The sequence below is a fragment of the Coturnix japonica genome, chromosome 19 (genome assembly GCF_054131305.1).
Source record: "Coturnix japonica strain WE chromosome 19, WE-NBRP24, whole genome shotgun sequence".
NCBI classification, from domain to species: Eukaryota; Metazoa; Chordata; class Aves; order Galliformes; family Phasianidae; genus Coturnix; species Coturnix japonica.
The window spans coordinates 1,008,155-1,029,432 of NC_140681.1; the positions used below are offsets into that span (position 1 = coordinate 1,008,155).

Below are 21,278 nucleotides of genomic sequence, written 5' to 3' on the forward strand. Positions count from 1 at the left end.
GGCCGTACCTGGTGATTAACGCGTGAAGGAGTGGAGCTGATGCTGAGTGCTGAACGAACCTGCCGGGAGGAAGGCACGAGAGGGCCGGAAATTACCTGGAGTCCTTCAGAGGAATAAGGCAGCTGGAGAGGCACTGCTTAGCTCTGGTCATGTTCAACTACCTGGCAGTAGAGGTGAGGCCCCAGTTCCACCGCAGCTATGGGAGCCAGCAAGGGGCGTCGGGGCCGCTGAAGAACCGCCTGGAGCAGCTGAAGAAGCCTTGGTGGAGGGAGCCCACCCCGCTGGTGCTGCAGCACAGCGAGACAGCCCGGCTGGCCGTCGATGCCTTCCTGGAGCAGGGGGAGCGCGGCTACATGAGTGCCATCGCCGAGGAACGGGAGCTGCCTTTTCTTTCCACCCTGGACATGGAATATATGAGCCAGCAGAGAAGCCAGAGCTTTCTGGAGCCAAATGCAAGGAGAGACAAAGAGGGTGACCCTGCTGATGGAGACAGGTCCTCCCTCTACTCCGAGCTGACCTCTGGCACCTACTTCCCGCTCATGTCTGATGTGCACCCTCCAGAGCTGGAGCTGGGCTGGCCGGGGATGCCACTCCTCACCATGTCAGGCCAGACTCAAGCCACCATCATTTTCCAAAGAAACAAAGCTAACAGCATTAAGGATCTGATCCGGTCTCTGATCAGCCGGGCTCGGACGGTACGTACAGTGCAGTGTGGGCTCAGTGGGGTCTTCTGTCCCAGCACAAGTCCCAATATCTGGTCCTACAGCTGCACGCCGCATGCTGTGAGCTGCTGCAGTCTGGATGCCTGGCGTGGTGCAACTGCTCTTCCTCTATCAGATCTGTGACTGTTCCCGCTCCTTTCCATCCCTGTAATTTCTTTCCCCCTGGGATTTCATGGCATCCAGGCTGTGTGCTTTAAGGCATTCTGTGTGTGCTCGTGGGTGTGCAGAACGCAAAACCAGAGCCCACAGCAAGCAGTAGGAAGGTGCTGGTGCTCAACTGTGCTCAGCCCACAGCTGTGCACCATCCGTTCCCCACCATGTTGCCTTGGGTCAGGGCTGCCTTGGCCTCTGGACCCCTGGTGAGGTGGGACAGGAGGACAGCACTGGGGGGTTCTGCAGGAGAATGCAGGACCAGAGCAAACCTGTGGGACAAGAAGCCCTGCCTGTGCTTTGGGGTAGGCTAGAACACATCCTCATGTCTTCAGACTCGATGTCTGTGCTGCTCTGGGATGAAGGAGCTCTGTGGTGCTGTTCCTGCTGGGTGGGATCTCCATCCCTCGGATGCCACCAGCACTGCACAGCCGCAGCATTTCCCAATTGAGCACAGTCCTGCTGGGGGTTTCCTTCTTGTTGTCACTCTGCTGTCATACAGTGTGCTAAAGCAGCCGCTCTGACCAATGTATTTCAGACACTTTCCCAGCTTTTATGAACCTTTATGGTTCTTTCAGTCTCTTTCGTGTTCATTTTTCTTTTCTGTTATTTTATTTCACAACTTCGGGGATATTGAGTTAACTTCCAGTGCAAAGCTCACTTCTAATCAGTCAGTTCCTGGGTAATTACTCTTATCACCTCGATAATTTCTTGTTTCACTATACAGCCATTCCTTAAATGCCCAGTAGAGAAAGCAGGAACTGCAGGACTGCTAAGCCTGGGCAATAGCTGTGTCCAGAATGCTGACAGCAGAAAGGAGGAAGGTGTTATCTTTACCACCACCTGCAGAATGGAGCGAGCAGGTGAAGCTGGGGCTGTGCAGCAGCTCCAATTGCTGGGCAGTGCTGTAACAGCAGCCGACAGATGAAATGCAGGCACAAAGTGGGAATCTGCAAGTTTTGCCCAAAGGAGAACCATTTGGCCGCAGTGCTTCATGCCCTGTAGGTAAATACAGGAAGTTTCATCCAGGAAGTAACCAACAAAGCACCCTTTTGGCACCTGGTTTATGGCAGCTTCCATCACCTGAGAAGTCCCGTGACGCTTTTCAGCAGTGGGGATTAAGGCACAGCCATGGTCGAATGCACCAAGTGAATGACTCCAAGGAACGTCCCCTTGTTTCTCAGATTTCGGACAACATTTTGATCCTTTAAACACCTGAAAAACACCCTGCTGCTTTCCAGCTCCCAGGAGCTTCCCTGTAGCTGCAGAGAGGCTGCACATCAGGGGCTTTTTTGTATCTAAGGGCACTTTGAGCTTTGTGTTCTCACTTGGCTCAGATGGTCATTGACCCTTTTCAGCCTGTTGTGTCCAAGCTGGAGATTTTTGTGCAGTGTTTTTGGCTGCTGTGTGAGATGTGGTGATGAGCTTCCAGCTCTCTGTTGGTTCTCTGCTGAGTTCTGCTGGCTCTGTTAGCAGCCCGCCAGCACTTCCCATGATTAACTCTGACTGACGGCAGTTCCAGCTCATTCACAACCCCAGTTACGCATCTTTAAGCAGTTACTGAGTCATTTTGCTCTTCAAACCACCCAAAAGGACGTGAGGTTTGCGTCTGTCAGTGCTAGAAGAGCCACCAGAGGTAGAAGCACCTTTTGCCTGGAGTGCCAGTAGCAGCTATGCAAGGAACTGCTCGCTGCTTTGCAATGCTCTGCAAACCCTTTCTGCATACTTTGCAACAGCAAATTCACACTGACAAGAGATCAAAATGGGCATCTGTTTCATTGGTCCTTACTGCTGCTGCGGTTTGTTTTTCTGCTTGGCTGCATTTATCAGCTTCTTTGGAGGTGTATTTTCAGATTTGAGCTTTTCCTTTTGCAGACATAAGAAGATGAAGCACAGCCACACCTCAGCCTGCATTTCACAGTGCTGTCATAATATCCTTCTGTTGGCTGAGCTGTTTGTGCTGCCCGCGCTCCGTTCACTCCTCCTGCACACCCTGGACCCTGCCTTTGTGTCTGCATTTGTGAGTGACAGCAGAAGGGTCCTCCATGGTCCCCCCAGAGAGGCAATGTATTGCTTGGAATGGCAGAACCACGGGTAATGACCCAAACCACACTGCTATTGGCAAATACCAGTCAAACCAGCTGTGCAGGTTAGAAACCAGACAGATGGCAGCCCCAGCGGGGTGCTGCTAAGTGCTGTAATTCCCAAAGTGATGACTGCAGTAATTGCTGCGTTTGAGTTTCCAGAAGTTGATGCAGAAATATCATGATTTCACCCTACAATGGCAATGTGTGAATTTTCCAGAGCCCGTGGGCAGCTGTCGTTGGGGTGTCTAAGTGAGAAGGCCCTGAGCCAGCCCTAGCCTTGCAGCTTCCACCTCTGTGCCCATGGACATGCATCACTTGGGTCTGTAAGCCCAGGGTGACTTAAAAGCTTCTAAGCCTGAGATGCAGGAGCCTGAATGAGAGGTCACCCCTTTGTCCTGTCACAAGAGACCCTGCCCAAGAGCCTGTCCCCTTCTTTCTTATAGACCCCCCTTTAGATACTAAAAGGCTGCTAATACTTTCACCTTGAGCTGCTGTTATTACTAGAGCTGCCTGCTTTGTTTACCAGGAGGGTATGTTAATGGAGCTGCAGCTGCCCTGTGGCACCCATACTCTGTACAAGCAGCCCCAAGGGCTCCTGCTCCTCCACCACGTGGGGCTGTGCTGGGACACATCCTCCCCTATGTCCCCACTGCAGTCCCCATGCATTGGCTTTGGGTGCTCACCAGCACCACCGGGTGCAAACCTGCCATGCAAGGAGGGCATGAACAGAGCCAGCATATCTTCCACTTCCTGATGCCAAGTGAAGGCCCATTTTGGAAAACATGAGTCTGGCTGTGGTGTGGGGCTCCACCCAGCTTGCACAAGCTGCTGCCCTGCTGCCCGAGGCTCCTGCTCCAGCAGCGACGCCAGAGCCCTGCCACAGAACTGCCAGGAGATGCAGATCTGCTTGGCAGCTGGTTGTGCCCCAGCCCAGAGCTCTGGGTGCCACATGGTGACAGCACAGGCAGCCATGGCAGCGCCTGCTCAGCTGCATCCCTCTCGTGGCAAGCACTGCGTGCTGGCTGTGCTGCTGGGCAAAAATCCTGAATTCTGTGAAAAATGCTGGAGAAAAGCGAGGTGATATGACCTGCTGCACCCACATGGTACCCATAGTACATGGTACCCAGCGTGGAGGAGACAAGGCCAGAGAAGCAACAGCCTCTCTTAACTGCATCGTATTGACTTTCCAAAGCATGTTTAGACTGCCTTCAGGGCTAAACCTGCTCCAGGAGCTAAGCTGGAGATGAACTGGACTATCATGAGGCGAGTGTGTCTAAGAGGGACCTGCCTGGGGCCCCACACAGTTTGAGCTATAGGTCTTTTCTGTATGCTTTTTCATTAGAGGATGAGTAGCCTGGTCTTGCAATCCTTGCTCTTGGGCTGAAATGTGGAAAAACAGGGCCAAGTCCTGCTCTTTTGTGCAGATCTCATTAGTACCCAATGGGAACAGCACAGCAGCATGTCAGTTTGAGAAGCTGAAGATACTGCTCACTACCTTCACAGTGTTCACAGGGCTGATTCTTGATGAGTGGTGGGATTTCAGCATGAGCTCCTGGTTTGCTAGAGCCTCATATGAGCAAGATGAACTATAAAAATACCTTTTGGGGTCAGGCTCTGAAGCTCGTATCTGCCAGAGAGGGTAGAGGAGACATGATTTTGGCCTGGCCAGTAGGAATGGCTTTTAGTGCTTGTGGGAAGAGTTCATCACTCCTACAGCTGCCTTGTGTCCCACATACATGCCTGGGATCACACCTGCCTCCAGGAAGGTGTTCTTTCATATCCCCCTGTGGTGGGCTGGGCCTGGGGTCTCCTGCAAGAGGACTTCTGTAAGTTCGAGGTATGTGAAAAGATGGTCTTTGGGGACAATTCAGGTAGAGCCAGAAACCTTGTCCATCCATAAGCACCCTCAGATGAAGTGCATCAGCCCTGGCGAATGTTCCAGCTCAGCAAATGCTCTGCTTCCAGTCCCTTCCATCTCCAACCTGTCTCCCTATCCCTAATGGTGATGACCAGTGTATGGATCTCAGCAGTCTCCTCCTGATCCAAATAATGGCCTCCTTGCTGTTGGTCTGCAGGCTGTATTTCTGCGAGGAAAAGTGGAACAGCTTTTCTCCTTACATCCTAGTGTATTTGTGGCTTATTTCCCTTGGTCTGTCGTCCTTGTTGCAGGCCGTGCTGTGAAGTTTCTAGTTCTGTTACAGCTCACTTTGTTAGGTGCTTGTTATGACCTACCTTCTATTTTCTCTGTTTTCCCTCTAATCTTTGGAGAACATGTTTAGGTTGTCTGCTGTCACTCCCAGCTCTATCTTTTCTCCTCAGTGTTGAGGATGAGTTGCCATGGTCTTCAATTCAATCCCTTTTCTTTGTAGATCTTATCTTCAGTGTTTTGAGATGGACTTTCTTGAAATCTGTTGTTGTTTAATTTTTATGCTATTCCTTCTTTCCACACTTGGGATTCTTAACTGCTACTTCGTGGCCACGCTTAGAAGCACACATTAAACTACCAGTCTGCTTAGAGACAGAGTCAAATTCAGAACACCTCTTCCATCGGTCCCTTCTCACCTTTTGTATGAAAATCATCATGAGTGTATTCTAAGGGCTTCATAGGCAATATCTGTGCTGCTGTGTCTTTGCAGAAAATGGCTGTGTAGTCATTGATTCTACCTTTCCACCAAAGGCTGAGCTCTGAGCAGCTGCCAGATGCCTGTAAAATGCCCCATCCACGTGATCTTTTCGGCCCAGTGATCTATAGGCAGCCCTCAGTATAACAATGCATACATTTTTTTCCACGTTACTTACGAGGCAGATTCTTTCAGCCTGCTGATGTCATTGTGAGGCCACTTTCTATCATCTTCAGAATGGCATTGCAATTGGGAGAAGTTATTCATGGCTGGAAAGAGGGCAAACACCACACCCGTCTTCAAGAGTGGTAAGGAGAGCCCAGGGAATTACAGGCACGTCAGCCTCATCTCTGTCCTTAGGAAGAAAGCGCAGAGCAAATCCTCCTGGAACATAAATCCAGGTACAGGAAGAACAAGATATGAATGTGAACGCCAGCACACATGGCACCAGTCTGGCACAATTCCCTTCCATGAGAAGATGACAGGCAGTGCGGATGAGGGAGGAGCAGCAGGCACTGAGTTCCCTGGCTTGAACAGAGATTTGATGTGGTGTCCTGTAGTTCACTTACAGCACACTGCTAAGACATGGTTTGGACTGGTGGACCATGAGATGGGTGAGAGGAAATGGGCTGCATAGTTACATTGAGATGGTTCAAAGCCGAACTAATGGTGTTCCCTGGAGATGAGTGCTGGAGCCAGTACTGCTTTGTGTCTTTGCTAATGATCTGGAGGATGGGACAGAGTACAAACTGAGCATGCTTGCAGGCTGTATGGCATCAAGAGCAGTCAGTAAGCTGGAAGGTAGGATTTCTGTTCAGAAGGATGTCAACAGGCTATAGAAACTGGCTGATGGGAACCTCATGAATTTTAGGAAAGACAAATATACAGTCCTGCCTGTAGGAAGGAATAACACAGAGCAGGACACAGCAGAGCAGCAGCCTAGGAAACAGCTTTCTGGAAGAATGTCCTAGAAGAGGTACTGATGGACAAGGAGCTAAGCAGGAGTGCAACCAGCAGGGAAGGGGAAGGGACCCTTCCCAAGCATGTTCCATGATTCTGTTTGGTGTCCACAGGATGCGATTTTGGAACAAGGACATACAAGTACTTGAGCTACATACCTTCTCCTTTACCTGTCAGCATGCTCCTCGTGAAGAAAGCTTGCTCCTCTAGGTTAATACAACAGTCATGTGCAGAGTCTCTCTTACAGCAAATGAATCACGATTTTGGTCAGTCTCAGTTCTTCCTGTTTGTTTGCTGTGTTTCTGGCACTTTTGCTTAAGGCAATACATACCTGTTGCTCCAGTGACACTGAGTTTATGAGTCCATAACCCTTTCAGCTATTTTTTTCTGTGAAGGGCGGATGGATGAGGCAGGAGACAACAGGACAGGGAATGTATTCATAGTTATTGAGTGACTTTATCTGCTGCCATGGGGTAAGGGCTATTAAACACAAAGTTCCTGAAGCAGTTTTCACTCATGTGGCCATTGATACTCTAGCTTTGGGGATTTAAATACTGAATTCTTAGTTTAAAGTACATTTTGTGTGAGATTTCAACTGTCCTTTTTTTTTTCTTTTTCTCCCATTCAGGTAATAGCAATTGTGATGGATCTGTTCACAGACATGGAAATACTGTGTGACCTGCTGGAGGCCTCAAGCAGACGGCACGTTCCTGTTTACCTGATCCTGGACGAAGAGTACTTGAAGCATTTTGTGGAGATGTGCAATAAAATGTCTCTCACTCAGGACAGTTTCCCGGTGAGTTTTCAGTCACACTCTGCATGTGATAACCGAGCCTTGGAATAGAAAAAAAATTGATTGTACTATTAGTTCTGCCCGGCCTTGGGGACCTGCCCACTGACCTCTCTCAGTCCTTGCCCTTGGAAACCGAATTGCAAGACTTAAATGGCTCTTAGTTCAGATCCCTGAGATCCCTCAGATCAGCTTTAGGTTCTGTCCAGAAATGCTGCAGTGCAGCTCTGTGGCAAAGTGTGGGGAAGGAAAGCTGTGTGCCCCTTTGGATGTCTTGATGCAGAATCCACCATTTTATCCTAGCCCTATTGACGCACTCGGTGTAAAACCAGAAGTTAAAAATGTCAGGACAGGATTTATTTCTTGGCTTGGCTTTTTGGCCCTCAAGTTCATGAAGGAATTGTGAAGAGCCTGATTCCCCACTCACTGGGGTATCCATCAGCAACCACGTGTGGTGTCCAGAGCAGGTGAGCTCTAGGAGTTAATGTTGCAGTGAAACAAGCACTCTTGTCTCAGAAACCCTCAGGCTCAGAAATGTCCCCTGGTATCACGCTGCCCCCATGTAACCTTTCTGGCTGTCACCTCCCAGTGGAGGACAATTTTGATGTCATTTGTTAGTCCTACAAGGCCAACACTACCATCTGTGCTCCTTCCTTCATGCCTTCCCTGGAAGGAGGGGCTGGTACTTTTCCAGCCATCCAGTTCATCTTTCCCTCACCTTGGGAAAGCTCAAAAATGTTGTTTTACAGCATTTTAAATACAGATAGATACAATTGCAAACATCCTCATTTTTTCCCCTCATTTTCAACATGCCTACACAAGGTTTACTTTAGAGATGCAGCTTTCTTTCCCCATGTTGGTGATGCTCTGTCCTTTCTCACTTCTCACAAGCCAGATCCATTTCATCTTGCCTCTTGCCATGGCAGCTATTAGAGAAAACTACTTCTTGCCAGAGCATGTTTGGTTTCATAAACAAATGCATCCCTAATATCACCCTAATATAACCTATCATTTATATATCCAGATAAATTCCACTTCTTCAAAATCTATTTTATTTGCTTCTTCTCCAAGAATCTAGCCATTGTTTTAAATTAAAATTAGCACTGGTTTATATCCATGGAGATGCCTATGTCTTTTTGTTAGACCTGATGTCCTGTCTTGTGCTTTAATGGCTAATTAACGCTTGCCTCCCCCGTTCAGTGACTCATCTGTGGGTTTTAATGTGAAGTGCCCCTCAGGCTGCTGCATCTCAATCAGTACATTAACACACGTGCTTGATATTCACATCTAACTGGAATGAATGTACATATTTTATTTGTGGTTCTGGGTTAAGACCGGATATGATGGTATATCTCCATCTGGAATAATTAATGACAACTCTGAGTGTAATGGGGAATTTTCTTACTTCTAAGTACTTTGTGTGAGCGTAATGGTGTTGAATCTTGCTGCTGATCATCAGCAGATCTGACAGTAGTGCATCAAGCATTGGCAGTGGTCCCAGCAGAAGATTGTTGTATGTTTTTCAAAGGGACTTGTATTGAGGCTAAAAGTAAGCTGAGTGGCAGTGGCACATGGTGGTCTGGGTGTCCTTCAAGACTGCAGGATTCTCATCTTGCTTGGGCAGCTGAAGGTCAGTATTCGCAAAGGGAAGAAGAGGATGGACAAATTGAGCCAGATGTCAGAAAATCATCCAGCCTTGGAGAGGAGAGAGGGAGTGAAGGTGAAGTGTGGAAATAAATCTATGGGATATCTCTTGTAGTTGTTTCAACTTACATGGAGGGAGAGGAAGCTCCTCTCTGTGAGAACCACTATTACAAAAACCTCAGCACTGGAAGAAAGAAAAATCCTAAATTGGATGACAACAGGATTAGGTGATCACCTCCCCAAGTGTATCTTGCTCTATTTCAGCATCTCGTGGTGGCTTTTCGTAGCGCCATAGAACAATTCAGGTTGGAAGGGCCTCAGGAAGTCATTAAGTCCAGCGTCCTGCTCAAAGCAGGGTCACCTGGGGGGTCAGCCTGAAAATCTTCAAGCCGCATCTACACCTTTGTCCTTTATCTTCAGCCTGCCAGTGGGTGTTAAAAACTGTATTCTGGCTGGACTGAAAGGTGCTACGTGGTGTGGGCCAGAATCCACCTCTGCAGAGGAGCAAAACAGCCCTGGCAGCTTGTGCCACCTGTAGTGACCGCTGCAGGCACAGGGTTCCATCTGTAGATGCTGGCACTGGGCAAGGATGAGCTGCCCACAGCAAGATGTGCCTGCCCAAATGCAGTGGGGACAGTTCATGGCAGCTCCTGGTGTGCCAAGGCCACTTCAGGTGGCCATGAACTGGCCTGGAGGGGCTGAAGGGGATGGGCTGGCAGGTGCCTGGAGGTGCAGCCTCACAGATGCTTATTTGAGTTGTTTTGTTTGGCACCATTTCCTACAGACCTGCCCAGTAACTGCTTCCAGCAGCTGTTCTCTTCTCCTGTTTGCCCCACCTGAGGTGCAAATAACTCCTATTATTGGCAAAAACCTCACCTTAAGACAAAGGCTTCTGTTGGATACCAGGAGCCTCATTTCCTTTTTTTGTGCTGGACAGGATGTTTCATGGCTGAAGTTGGATGAGGGAAGCTCTTCAGACAGGTGAGAATCAGCTTGTTTCACCTGAATGCAGACACAAAAAATGTTGATATCATTTTTAAATATACTGATGAAGGTAACTCCTAAAACACGGACGGTCTTTTCTGTAAATCTTTTATACTGAGCAATATGTTTTTTAAGAAGCCTGTCAGCATAGAAAATCAGAGCAGTGTACTCAGTTGGATGGAAAAGCAGGTATTTGGGGCCTGAAATTAGCTTTAATGTAGAGTGAATGTAGCTGAGTATTAGCAATATTCTGGAGCAAACTGGACTTAGGCTCACATACTTCAGAAATGATCTGTAGGATCACTGAATTCTCCAGTTTTCTATTTTCTTATTCCTTTTTTACACAGCAGGATTTGTACCTAAGCACAACTTGTTCACATTTGCTGGCATTTTTATTTCATAGAAGTGTTGCATTGTGATCAAATATGTGGGATGTGGGACCCAGCAAATGCTGCCGTGCTGCATTCTACTTCTGGGCACAGCAATCCTGCATGAGATTCCATTGCTGATGAACTGCGGAACATTCCAGTTTGGTTCAGTGTGTGATCCTTTACCATCTCTGCTTTCTTTGGTTTCAGAACATGCGCATAAGATGTCTGAGTGGAGACACGTACTACAGCAAAGCAGGCAAGAAATTTGTAGGCCAGGTTCTGGAGAAGTTTATCCTGATTGACTGTGATCAAGTTGTTGCTGGTACATACAGGTGAGAAAAAACAGTAGCTGCTGATGCTGCAAAATGCTGAATAATTCCTGTTTTCTTTTCCCTGTGATAAAGATGTGCAGCTGTTCCTCTTCATCTCACCCTTATAAATGTCAGTTTTCACTTTGGTGCCTCATCCCTCACGCCATAAGCTTGCCTCACTTTGCTGTTTTGTTCTCAGATAGCATTAACTGCCTGTCTGCCAACACTGACAGCTCCTGCAAACAACTGTCTCTGAGTATCACCTAATTTCTTAATGATGTAAAAAATTCCCTGCTGGGCCAGATGACGCCCCATCTTTCCTCCCACAGTACACACAGTGTTTGTATCAGGCACGTTGAGGACTGCTTCCATACTTATTCCCTTTGGGATCTGTTCTGGATCTATTATTCCTGACAGTGACCAGCTTTCATTGAACTTTTCAGCTGCTGTTGTACAGTCAGCTTTTTTTCCCAGTTACCTTTCCTGAAGTTGAATATACATGTGCTATACCCTTATTTAGATTGCTCTCTCCCACCATGGGGTTGAAATCACACTGTGAGCAGCATTACAAAGTGGCTCTTCCACTTCTGCCTCTTGAACTGAGTTTCACACATCGTTCCTGCCCACATCCTGAATGGCATCTTTTCTTATGGGCCAAACCATTTAGGTTAGTTAATTCTGGGAAGTAATTGCATATTGCTCTAGTCTCACCCTGCCTCATGCTGTTGCACACTGTACTACCCACCACAAACACTGCAACTACCCAGCACGGATTGTTTGGCCATTTCTGCTGGTGCCCAGCAATACTTCACCCTCCCTCCACCAGGTCTCCTTGAACGCTGCTCTCTCTCCTTTCTCACTCTTTTCTATCCCCTACCCAGAGCCAGTACCCATCCAGCAAGCCACCGGTGCTGGAGCTCCAAGCTGCACTTCCCTACTTCTGGCATCACCACCTGAGCATAAAGGAATCCTTCTACCAAACTCTGCCACTAAAAAAACAGAAGCACTCGATCTCATCTGGCTATGGCAGTTCTCCATTTAAACAGTATGGAGAGTAGTGCCTTTGCAGGCATTTTGGCCATGCTAAGACAAGGATCTAAGATGGGAGGGGTGCCTGGAAACATCACTCCATCTCTTTTGACTGCACCGGGGTCTCGGATAACTGAAAGCACTCATTTTAAATGGCTATTTGGGCATGTGCCTGCTGGGCTGACCTCCACAGCTGTAGGAACACTTTGTTAATTTCCCTCTTGCCCTGAGTCTGGGGATTGCTTGAAACACAGGTCAGTTCCCTGGGTCAGTTCCTCCCCTGATGGCCTGGAGCAGGGCTGTGGATCCAATCCCTGCTTGCTCTCTCTGGATCACTGAATCTGGATCTTCTCATGTTGTAGAGAAGAGCTGCTCACTTGGATACAGCCTTTTGCCTGATCCCCTGCTGTCCCACCAACCACCCCGTGTTCTGGACTGTAAGAAATTGTCTGTCTATAGAATTTGTACAGATAAGTTTCCACAGGAGAAAATCGGGTGCACTGCAGCTTGGCACTGTATCAAGTATAGCAGATAGATAGATTACTCTCCCTGCAGTTGGGAAAACAAGATTCAAAGGATGAGAGCAATTCCTGAATAAAGCCAAATGCTTCACTCAGGAGACTTGTGCGCAAGGATCAGAGGCTTCAGGACCTCTGGGGCTGGATGTTGTATGTGCTTCTTCATGGCCACTTTCCCACAGCAGACTTTTCCCACCTTGATTGTTCTGCCTTTGGCCTTCACAACACCCTCTGGCAGTGAGTTATGCAATTTAATTTATGCTTTGTGTGAAGTGATCTATTGTGTTTACATTAAGTCTACTGCTGTACAATTATCCTTGGTGCCCCCAAATTTCCATAACTCGGGAACAGTAAATCACTGTTCTCTATTTATTTCCTTGACTGCATCCATGATTTCGTCTTCCTCCATTATAATCCCTGTGTGAATCATCCCAGCTGAAGTATCCTCAGCTCTTTAGTCATTTCTCATGCAGAACTTCCAGACCTTTAATCATGATTATTGTCTTTTGAGAGACAAATTGACCGGAACTGCGTGAGGAGGTCAGGATATCCCCACTCACTATACTTCAGCATGGGTGTAAGGGGGACATCTCCCCTTGTCTCCATTGTGGCAGTTCCCAGCCTGCTGTTTCTGACCACTGCGATGACTCTCTACCATTGTGTCACTATACCATAAAACCCTTTCACTGCTTCTTATATTATCCAGTTTTCCCAGCACGATTTTGTTGGGTACAAACTGCTCTCATATAACCTTCCAAAACTTATGGTATTCCAGTGGGTACGTTAAAATTATCATTAGTGTTTGCTTCCCATTTTCAGTCAACTCCTTAGGAAGACTTTCTTCTGTATTCCATGATCTTTCTAAGAGTCCTCAATGAATGACCGCATCCAGGTCTCTGTAAATTCATCCATCCTACACCATGCAGGTCATACACATCTGTGTGCTCACTGCCTCCTTCAAAGAACGGCAGCAGGCTTTGAGGCATGGCTTCCTTCCACAAAAACATGCTGAGTCTTCAGCGTTATGATTATAGGTGTTTATGCATCTCATCATGTTACTTTCTGTTTGCTTCTACCAGTCTGTTCAGTATGGAAATAAGCCTGGCTGCTTCGTAGTTTTCCAGTAGCTCTTTGAAAGGTTCATATTGATGACTTCCATTCCTCTGTTACCATGTTCAGTTTGAAATGATAGGTTATTCTCTGGTTAATAATTGGAAAATTGCTGACTTCCATTTTTTGAAGGCTATTTATTTTAGTGTTTTCTCTTACTGTGCCTTTGGACTCTGGTGACATTTGGATCTGTTAACTTGTCTTTATTTTGATAGGTATGTTTGCTCTGAGCCTCCAATATAGCATCTTTAAACAATCTTCCTGCTGCCTCAAGCAGTTAACCTCTTTGGTTACTCATTTAAGTTTCTTATTAATAGCATTCCCCACTTTCTCTTTTCAGTTAAACATTACTGTTGTGGATCACTTTCCTCCCAAAAGTATATTTGATAGGTGTATGTCATCGTTATTTTTGCAGAGTGGCATTTCCAAAGGAGCTGTTTCTCCTTTTGTTTGTTTTCTGGTTAGTTTCTCCCCAAAGCAGTCATTTATAGAGGACAAAATGCAGTTTCTGCAGCTCTCCTACTTACGGCCCCTATTCAACATGGATATAACTGACTATATTCCTTTGCCTTGAGCAGAGCAGAGGTCCCTTAGCACATCATATGTACTGTCAGTGCTCTCTGTTGTTCACAATACAGACCCACTCCTATATTTTCCATATTTGGGAGTGGAATTTTAATCTAGCAGGGAAATATTTCATTTGATGTTGCATTATTTACATTATTTGACTTATTTTTCTTTAATGCTTTGTGTCATTGCTCCAGCCAACATATTCCCTATTCATTCTTCCTGTAAAACTTCTATACTTCAGTTACATTGTTCCTCAGTTTCTTTTCCCCAGTCCCTTTCTGAGATGATTGCTGTGTCAAAGTCATCTTTCCAGCTCAGGCATCTCACAATATCTGTTCCTTTAGATTAGAAAAGCTGTGGATGTGTGTATATCTGACCTGGCTGCTCCACACTGACCACTTCTCTAAACACAGCTTTATTTTCTCAGGTGTTACTCATTGACTCTAAATCCTTACTGGCATTTCATTGCTTTCCTCCTGTCCTTACATCAGAACATGTTTTTGCTTTTATTCCTAAGTTTGAGTAGGCAGTTTCAAACTGTTACGCACATCATAGAATCATAGGATGGCCTGGGTTGAAAAGGACCACAATGATCATCTGGTTTCAACCCCCCTGCTCCATACAGGGTCACCAACCACCAGACCAGGCTGCCCAGAGCCACATCCAGCTTTGCTTCAGATTCTTTGATTCAGATTCAGAAAATCCTCCATAGATTTTCTGTGTTACATCATGCAGCAGTCACATCTTATTCTGGTTAAGATGAAATTCAGCTTTCTTCCATACAGTTACTATGTTCCACACTTTTTCAGTTCCTTATGAACCTGCCATCCTTTTCCTAACATAATTTCCATAGCCATGTACTGAAATGTTCTTTTATTTCTCTGTTCCATTCTAAATGTGGTAGAGGGAGCATTTTATGAGGCTACCAAGAAGATCCTGTTTGCTTTCAGCTTCCTACCTTGATGCTCTTTTACTTTTCACCCAAGACACACTGTATCATCAGTGGGAACTGATTACAGGTGTTGACCATTGGCTTCTCTGTTGCGCTCCATAACTTCCATACAACTGCCTCTTCCACCCTTCATCCTACTGTCCTTCATCCCATCTTCGTTCTTTGCCATCACCCTTCCTGGGCCTTCCCACATGTATTTACTTTGAGTACTCCCCTGTTGAACCACATAAGTCTATTTCAGGACCCTTTTCAAATTCAGACCCATGCAGTTGCTCCCTATCAGATCTGATTTGCTGATGTAATGGGTGCACACTCATTCACAAAGCTGCTTGTGCAGACATGGAATAGTAGCAGAGCTGAGATCCCCCCAAGTTTCAGTACATTCTCCAATGCTGACAGTGAATCCATCCAGGTGTTTGGTCTGCCCACACCCTTTCTTGCAGGGAGGTATTATCTTTCTCTGTTCTTGACTACTCAGATATTCGGTGTCTCTTAATTCTTCATCTGTAAGAAGAGAATACTTTCTCCTCACATAGGTACTCATTTCGTACCTGAACTTCTGACCTCTCCCCAGCCATAAGATTCCCTCTTCTGATTTTTTCTTTGCTTCCCTTCTTTACCATTGTGTTTCCTGTTGATGAAGAAAAGGGAAAACAAGGCTCATTGAGCTAAGCAGACATCCAGAAAAAGCAGTCATCTAAAATTCTAAATATAATAGTATCTAGTTAGTTGGTATCATTCTGGGCACCAAAAGAGATAGTACTTCCTTTTAACCCGACAGAGTGAAGGGTACAAACAGATTTACAAGGGCAGCAGATGAAAGAGGAGCCGAAGGGCAAATGGGGCTACAGCTAAACAGGATTTTGAGCAGGAAAACTTGAGTAAACATTTGCCAGGCAAAGAGTAGAGAAAGGAGGTGGGACTGTCAGCCTGAAGGCACTTACAGGGCTGTTTGTGCTGCCCTAGAGGAGGGTTCTCAGCTGAAAATGGAAGGTGGTCAAAGTGCAGCTATACGTCCTGCCAGTGGCACGAGGAGGAAGGAGCTCTTTGTTTGCTATATCATCCTGAAAGAAACTCAGTGCTTGGGCTCAAAGCTGACATGACCAATGAAACTGAAAAATTAGGGAAGCCAAGAGAGGGTTACAAAACTCCACCTCTGGCTTCAGCACAAAGGAAGGCAAAAAGAAGTACACAGGTGTTTGGCAGAGGGAAGGTAAAGCTACAAGGGTTTGAAGCTGGAGGAGTCTCGGTGTTTCCTCAGGAGAGAAGTGCTCATGCCTTCAGGTAGCCGTGCCCCACACAGGAGGAAAGAGCTTTTAAGAGAGAGCTCCAGATCTAACCCAGTGAGCAGTCACCTTCAGAAATGAATGGCCATTAAGCAGAAAGTGAGTGCAGAGGGAATGGAAAGCACAGTGCATCAGCCAGGGAACTCCAGGCTGAAATGTAAAGCACTGAAATGCCAGCAGATACATGATGTAAAGCTTTGCAGAGCACACCAAATCAAAGAGGAGGAAGCCCTCAGGTGTGCAAATAAAAACTGAATCCAGAAGGAAGAGACGAGGCATAGTGTGGTGAGGATGAATAAGCAATAAGGGATAACCAGGACGGGATGCCCAAATTAACTGAATACATTGCACTGTAATGTTTTTTTATATATTTATATATAAAAGATGTAAAAAGAGGGATGAAAATCATTGTAAATGCATTGGAAACAAGCTTAAAGAGCTTATGATAAAAACAGGTTATTATCATCTCAGATATTAGAAAGGAAATGGAATGTGAAATTAAAAGTCTGGAAATAGTATGTATAGTAAGTGTGTGTAATGTAGTACTTGTGCTTGTGTTGAACGATGAGTGAAATGATGCACAGAGGCTGTTTGGGCGCACAGAGTGTGAGCAGAAAACCTTGGCAGACAGCGTCCAGGAAGAAAACAATACAGATGTGTAATAGGGAAAAAAGAGAGGAAAAAAACTGCTGCAAGAACGGCTGGGCACGAAGAACCGCAGGGCAACTGCACAGCACGGCTGCGAGAAGGCAGCGGCATCCCCGGCCGCCGTGCGGTCCCGCAGGGGCACACAGGGAGGTTTGACGCTGTCAGAAATGCTGCTGAGCCGGCACCTCGTGTGAAACGCGCGGAGCAGGCGCTGCCCTCCTGGTGATGCTGTATCTCCATCTCCCGGCCGAGCGCTGCGCTGCACGGCGCTGTGCGGGGCTCTGCTGCCGCTCCGCCTGACTGCAAAGCCGGGAGGCCGAGGGGGGCTGCTCTGCCCTCCAGCCGTCCCTTCCCCGGGGCGATGTGCAGCTGACTTCTCCCTGCGCAACAGTCCCTTACGGATGCAAATAACGGCACGAAGATCCTATGGCTTTTGAACCCTCGTGATCCAAAGTGGTAGTTCTGGGTGGACAGTGATGGCAGCATTGTCTTTCAATTGATTATTCCCATGGTTCACAGGATGGTGCTCCCAATCTGAGGGATGCAGTCCTGCCCCTCCAGGACATGGCTGCTCAGTCCTATTAACCCATTTGTGGTTCTGAAGAGTTCAAGTGAGCTCGGGTGTTTGTGCAAGCATCCTATAGCTGCTTCAACAGCTTCATGGCCCATGGTCATCAGCTGATAGATCTCTCAGTAGATGACTTCAAATAGAGTCTGTGTCATGCTATGGGTGACAAAGTACTGCAGGGTCAGCCCTGCACTGAGGCATCCGGGGTTCAAAACACTATAAAGTGTGGACACAGCACTCCTGTACAGAAGGGCCATAGCTGTAAGTAACACAGTTGGGAACAGCAGCATCTCTGGGAGCCAGGCAGAGCTCCTGGGACAGATGCCTTTGAGGAAGTAGATAAGGACTACATGCAATTCCCCTGTCTGGGCTCTCAGATTTCTTCAAAGAACTCATATAGCTTTGTAGGAGATGACTTTCCTTTACAAAAGCCACCTTTCTTATTATATTGTATTTACCTACGCGACCATTAATTCTATTCTTTAGTAGAGTCTCTGCTAATTTGTGTTGTGTGGTTATGAGTCTCAATGGTCTGGAACATGAAAAAAAAAATCTATCTCATTAGCAACTTCCTGATAATTAAGGCACTTTCAAGTGAGAGATTACACATCCGAGGTAGTAAGTTGTTGAGCTGCTTTGCCCTTTGGCACTCTCAAGTTAATGTTAAGTGGTCCTGTGAATGTTCTGCTGATATATATAACTTCTTCCACATAGGTTTCAATGTGAGACTCATTCTCTTGTTCTGTATATAGGTGGGTTCAGGCCTGGGACCATCCCAAGCTCCCACAGTAAACACCAATGCAGAGGTGGTCTCTTAGCTTGCCCATGGACCATGCATTATCCCCACAGAGTATTACTGAGCGTTACTTCTTATGCCTTTTGTAATTTGTGACTTACATCATTACAAACCGTAATGACTGTGTAATGCTCAGGAAGAAACCAAAAGCTGCTTTTCCTATTCTGAGTTCCCAGATAGCTGTATTGTAACATAAACATTGATGAGGTTCCAGAACACAGTGTCAGCATCTTGTCCTGAGATGGCATTTACTTGGGAACAAATGCAACCTTCCATTGCAATTGCTTTCCCATGGCTTCTGTGATTTCACCCTACTCTTGTGAGTCAAGATACACTATCTTGCTTTAGCAACTGATAGTGCAGCCTTAAGGTGGCACTTCTGCCCACATTGCTCCTGTTTCATTCAACACAATTAGTCTGTTTACTACAGTAAGAATAAAGGAAGAAACAGAGGGTTGGGATGACCAGCAGCCTGGGGAGTTTACCATACAGATGAAGCTTCCCTGTTTAATCAGGGAAAATGAGGACTGGGAGGAGAAATGTGATTACTATCAGTAGATGTGCAGTGGGGAGCAGAGAGCTCTTTAAGTTACAGCTGGCAGAAACACCAGATGGCTTTAAACAGGTAAGGCAAACATGCAGACTGATAGTGAGTGAAAATGCTTCATCAGCTGGGACAAAATGGTGGGCTTTTTTTTATGAGTATAACAAGCTCCCCCAAAGGATCCCAGCACCCTGTACTGCAAGAGCAGGCACGAGACTTGCCAAGCAATGGACTCAGGTTAATTTCTAACACCTCATCTTTCTTAATTGGATGGTGAGGAAAAGATGAAATGAGTCTGGAGAACCTCACAGCAATACTTAAGGAAAACAACATCGGTTTTCCTGTCCTGTGGTGTCCCTGTGGGGCTCTGCACACCTCCTCTGCTCTTCAGGACAGTGCTTGAGGTCTCCATTCCTCACCCTCCCTCCTCACTGAGCAGCCCCCTCAAGTCCACCATGTATCAGGTCTTATGGACATGAGAACGAAGGACATGTTAAAGCAAGGGAAGAAAAGGGGAGTCCAGGCATGTATTGATATCCCCCCAAAACACTCTCCTTGCACTCCATGAAAGAGGATGGTGCACTGTACAGGACAAATGCTGAGCTAGGAGGTCCGCAATGCAAGCTGGGCAGAAAGAGCCTTATAGAAACAACCCTATAGAAACAGAACCCTATAGAAACAAAATTCAAGAAGAGTTTGAGCAACACTCTCAGAGTTTGAATTTTGGGTAATCCTCTGTGAAGCCAGGAGGTGGACCTGATGATCCTTGTGGGTTTCTTCCAACTCAGAATGTTCTATGACTCTATGAATGCCACATGTTTCAATGACCCACAGCCTGTCCATCGTCAGACAGCTGGAGGTCTCCTTGCTGCTGCCCAATGGATACAACCCACACCTCCTGCACAGACTGACAAGGCTGCCCATGAATGTTTTGCTGGTGTTCTCCACCACCTGAATGGGAGTGGGAAAAGATGCTTGTCAGTGGGCAGGGTGCTAGGGTGTCTGTATGAACAGGAGTTACACGTGATTCTGTTTTTCTTTTCCTGCAGCTTCACGTGGCTTTGCAGCCAAGTCCACACCAGCCTGGCGACCCACTTCCGTGGCCAGATAGTCGCAGAGTTTGACAAGGAATTTCAGTACTTGTACGCAGAGTCCAAAGCTGTGACCAGCTTCTGTGTGCCAGACGCCTCATTTCAGATCACCTCAGAAGCTCCCGACTTCCTTTTGAAACCCATCCGCGTGAATGACGCAGAAACCCTGAGCGCCTCCAGCAGCCTCTCCAATGTCAGCATCAAAAGCATCAAGATGTCTCCCTTCATGAAAAACTCCAACTACAACGTTCACCAGGACAGGCAAGATCCGAGCCCTGATTCTGGTGACAAGAAGGGGAAGGATGATACGTCTCTGAAGCCCGTTTGCCCTACGCAGCAAGGGGAACCACCAGACTCAGCTCACAGTCCTCCAAATAAATCCACGCCGTATCACAAACAGAATCTCATGGCAGGGAGGACATTCTTGCAGCCAGAGCTATCTCCTGTCTTTGGTTCCTACAAACCTAATTACCAAGGAGATGACAGGGCTAACAGCAGCCACTGCTCTACACTGACACAGGAGCCAACACAGCAGTGCCTTTCAGAAGGCACCAACAGCACCAGCACGAGCGCGAAGCAGAAAGGGCCTCCTGCTGCCTCTGGGGAACCAACAGCAGAAAATGACAGCGGTTTGTATGGGATGGAAAAAAGACAGAGCTTTGGACAGGGGAAACTGGACTTGCTGTCTCCGTACAGCCAGCCAAAGCGTGAGAAAAAGCCTGTAGTTCCTTCCTATGATAAACTCACTGAGGACATGCTGTCGGATAAGAGCAGCGCGTATGGGGCTGAGAAAAGAATGACTCTCGGGCACAGCAAACTGGATCTGATCACCAAATACAACAAGTTAAAATCCAAACACATACACAGCCGCTTCGAACTCTGAGCTGGTTCTCCTGGGCTCTGCTGTGTCCTTTGGTCTTAGTTTCAAGTGGTTGCCACCAATCATTGCATCTGGGGCTTGAAATCAAAGTATGGGGTGGGAAATCGGTTTTGTTCCTATTAAAAGGTGTCTGTGTTACGCTGCAGTTTCTAATAGACTCAGATGAGATTAGCAACTACAACTCAGATTTTCAGCTACGAGATGATGGCGAGAGGGGCAATGTGACAGAACTGATGTCCAGTGCTACGTGCTTCTTACCCACATCCCCCCAAACCCACAACAGCTGCAAACTGGCACTGCAGGTTTGCAGGGTGAGCCGTGTTGTCGCTGTACCGAGCGATCCCTGTCCTCTGTCCACCTGCTGAACACGAAATGATCCAACGGGGCCATGTTAGAAATAAAGGCGCTGTTCTGCTGCAAACAGCCGTGTTGGGTTCCTGCTGCGTGGGGGGCAGCGCGAGCTCAGACAGGGCCTCGAGCCGTGCCGTGCAGTGCTGTGCTGTGCCGTGCAGTGCTGTGCTGTGCCGTGCTGTGCCGTGCCGTGCAGTGCCGTGCTGTACCGTGCTGTGCTGTACCGTGCTGTGCAGTGCTGTGCCGTGCAGTGCTGTGCTGTGCAGTGCTGTGCTGTGCTGTGCTGTACCGTGCT

General features: G+C 47.2%; 1 protein-coding gene across 1 annotated transcript; it reads left to right on the forward strand.

Moving 5' to 3' along the window:
• Positions 1 to 16: 16 nt before the first annotated feature.
• Positions 17 to 21,053, forward strand: SACK1C (scaffolding CK1 anchoring protein C). The gene is made up of 4 exons (XM_015881338.3): positions 17 to 695; positions 7,169 to 7,336; positions 10,537 to 10,661; positions 19,711 to 21,053. The coding sequence occupies exons 1-4, from the start codon at positions 150 to 152 to the stop codon at positions 20,633 to 20,635; spliced, it is 1,764 nt and encodes a 587-aa protein (XP_015736824.3). The 5' UTR covers positions 17 to 149; the 3' UTR covers positions 20,636 to 21,053.
• The last annotated feature ends 225 nt before the right edge of the window (positions 21,054 to 21,278 follow it).